At 35.9% G+C, this 1930-nt stretch overlaps 1 protein-coding gene across 3 annotated transcripts in view; it reads right to left on the bottom strand.

The window, feature by feature from the left end:
* Positions 1-338: 338 nt before the first annotated feature.
* LOC106529352 (galactose-specific lectin nattectin) overlaps positions 339-1930 on the bottom strand; it is an 11631-nt gene continuing 10039 nt past the window's right edge. For all 3 annotated transcript variants that reach the window (XM_014024754.1, XM_014024752.1, XM_014024753.1), the window contains 2 exons: positions 1362-1496; positions 339-1135 (listed from right to left, as the gene is read on the bottom strand). In XM_014024754.1, coding sequence (XP_013880208.1) covers positions 956-1135; positions 1362-1496 — 315 coding nt within the window. In that variant the 3' untranslated portion in view covers positions 339-955. The remainder of the gene's footprint in view (positions 1136-1361; positions 1497-1930) is intronic.

The raw sequence follows: 1930 nt of genomic DNA, 5'->3' as shown, positions 1-1930 counted from the left end.
TTTTATCTTTTATTGGTTTCTTAACATGCTGCAGAAAACAGACTAACATCTGACAGATAKCACATTTATTTATTTATTTTGATTCAAGCATTCAGATTTAGTAACATCTGTTCATCCCAACTGTTTTCACAACTTTTATCCAAAGCCTTTTATGAGTAATAAAAATATAAAGAATATTAATGTTGTACTTTTAATTAACCTTGTGTTGGTTTAATATGGTTCTTAATTTACATTAATCAACACCTGAGTTTGCAGGTTTTTTTCACTATAAACATTTATTTATCATTAAACTTTCTAATCTGAACTCAGTCAGAAAWWATGCAAACAGGAAGCAAAGATTTTTTTCACTCAACATGCATTTATTTAAGTTATTAGTTTGAATCATCAGACATCAAAGTGTCAAATTGTCTCCCAGAAGTGACGTCATCGAGGCTTGACTTCCTGCTGGAAATGAAATCATCGTGTCGGGAAACAAGGACTCAGTTACGGATTTCTGCTACATATGAAAGAATTGCGTCGGCTGCAGATCGCATCATTGGAAAGCTCCTTTCCTGTTAAACAACAAAACACATTAAACATTAAGAGTCTTGAGGGTTTTTTCTAAATAATGTTTAAGATAAAAACTAATAAAGTTGAATAAGACAACATTCAGCAGCACTGCTTGTTAGTTTGTTTCTGAAACCAATTTTAAATTTGTACAAGTCGCGGTATGATGAGTTAAATAAATCTGAACTTGTAAAAATACGTAGTTTCACTAAATACTAAAACGGTCTGTACGAAGAAACTGGAGCAACTGGAGAAAACCTGGCAAACCAGAACATAAATATTTGTAGACGATTTATTTGTTCTTTAAAAGAGCTTCATTAAATTTGGTCGACTGGTTCATAAGATATTTTTCTAACAGACACACACATGAACACACACTCAGAAGTGTGTAAAACATTATTCCTGCAACTCATATTTGGGCAGCAGGCAATAAAAACAAAACTAGAAATAAACCTTCAGTAAAATTTGTACCGTTCATGTTGATCTCCATGCAGTTCTGATTTCCACCTCTGTTGTCCGGTTCTCCTGGAGCCCAGAAGCTGTACGTCTTGTCAAATTTTGTACCGTCACTCCACAACCAACCACCCTCCTGTGAGAGGAAGCATTCAAAAGTCAGTTCATGTTTTTATTTTCCTGCCGTTAGTGCAGACTCTGTTTMTACCAACAGAGCATTCTGTAATGTAACTCACAGAAAACCTCATTGTAAAACTTGACAGCAAAGATTTCTTTTGTCACATCAGTCCTTCATGACTGGTAACGAGTAAAGAACTGAAAATGAACATAAAAGAATTAATATTAGGAAACAAAACTCTCACTTTTACTGCATCGTTGGCTCCAACCCAGGTCCTTTTGTTTGTTCCTGTGTCTTTAAAGATCATCTCCCTGAGGAAGTCGTGTTGCTTTTTAGAACTAATGGAGGCCAGGTTTCCACCCAGGAAGTTGCAGTGACGCTGAGAGGAAAAATACGACCCAAACCGACATCAAACATCAGTTATTATTGTAATATAATAAATTATATTAGGTGTCCTAAATGTGCTGGTAAAAACGGGTTGTGCTTCAACAACAAATTTAACTCAATATCCTCTGCACTAAAGAGGAGGACCATCCAGACTGTTAACAGTTCAAAAGCCTGCCTCTCTGATGGTATAGGGGTGCATTAGTGTTTCTAGCATGGGGCAGCAGACCTCCGGAAAAACTCCAACAATACAGAAAAGTATCTTCATGTTTTAGAACATCTGCTCCCATCCAGAACTGTGAAACAGTTCAAATCACTCAAACCTCATCCTCTGCCCACATCACTGCAGAAACTGTCCATCTTACCAAGTTCTAATATCTTATATCAGACAAAAAGTCTTTTTGATCTTGTTTTCAGACTGATTTACTA

This window comes from Austrofundulus limnaeus, unplaced genomic scaffold (assembly GCF_001266775.1).
Source record: "Austrofundulus limnaeus strain Quisiro unplaced genomic scaffold, Austrofundulus_limnaeus-1.0 Scaffold438, whole genome shotgun sequence".
Lineage (NCBI taxonomy): Eukaryota > Metazoa > Chordata > Actinopteri > Cyprinodontiformes > Rivulidae > Austrofundulus > Austrofundulus limnaeus.
Note: the sequence above shows the minus strand (reverse complement) of the source record. Positions and strands in the feature narration are given on the sequence as shown.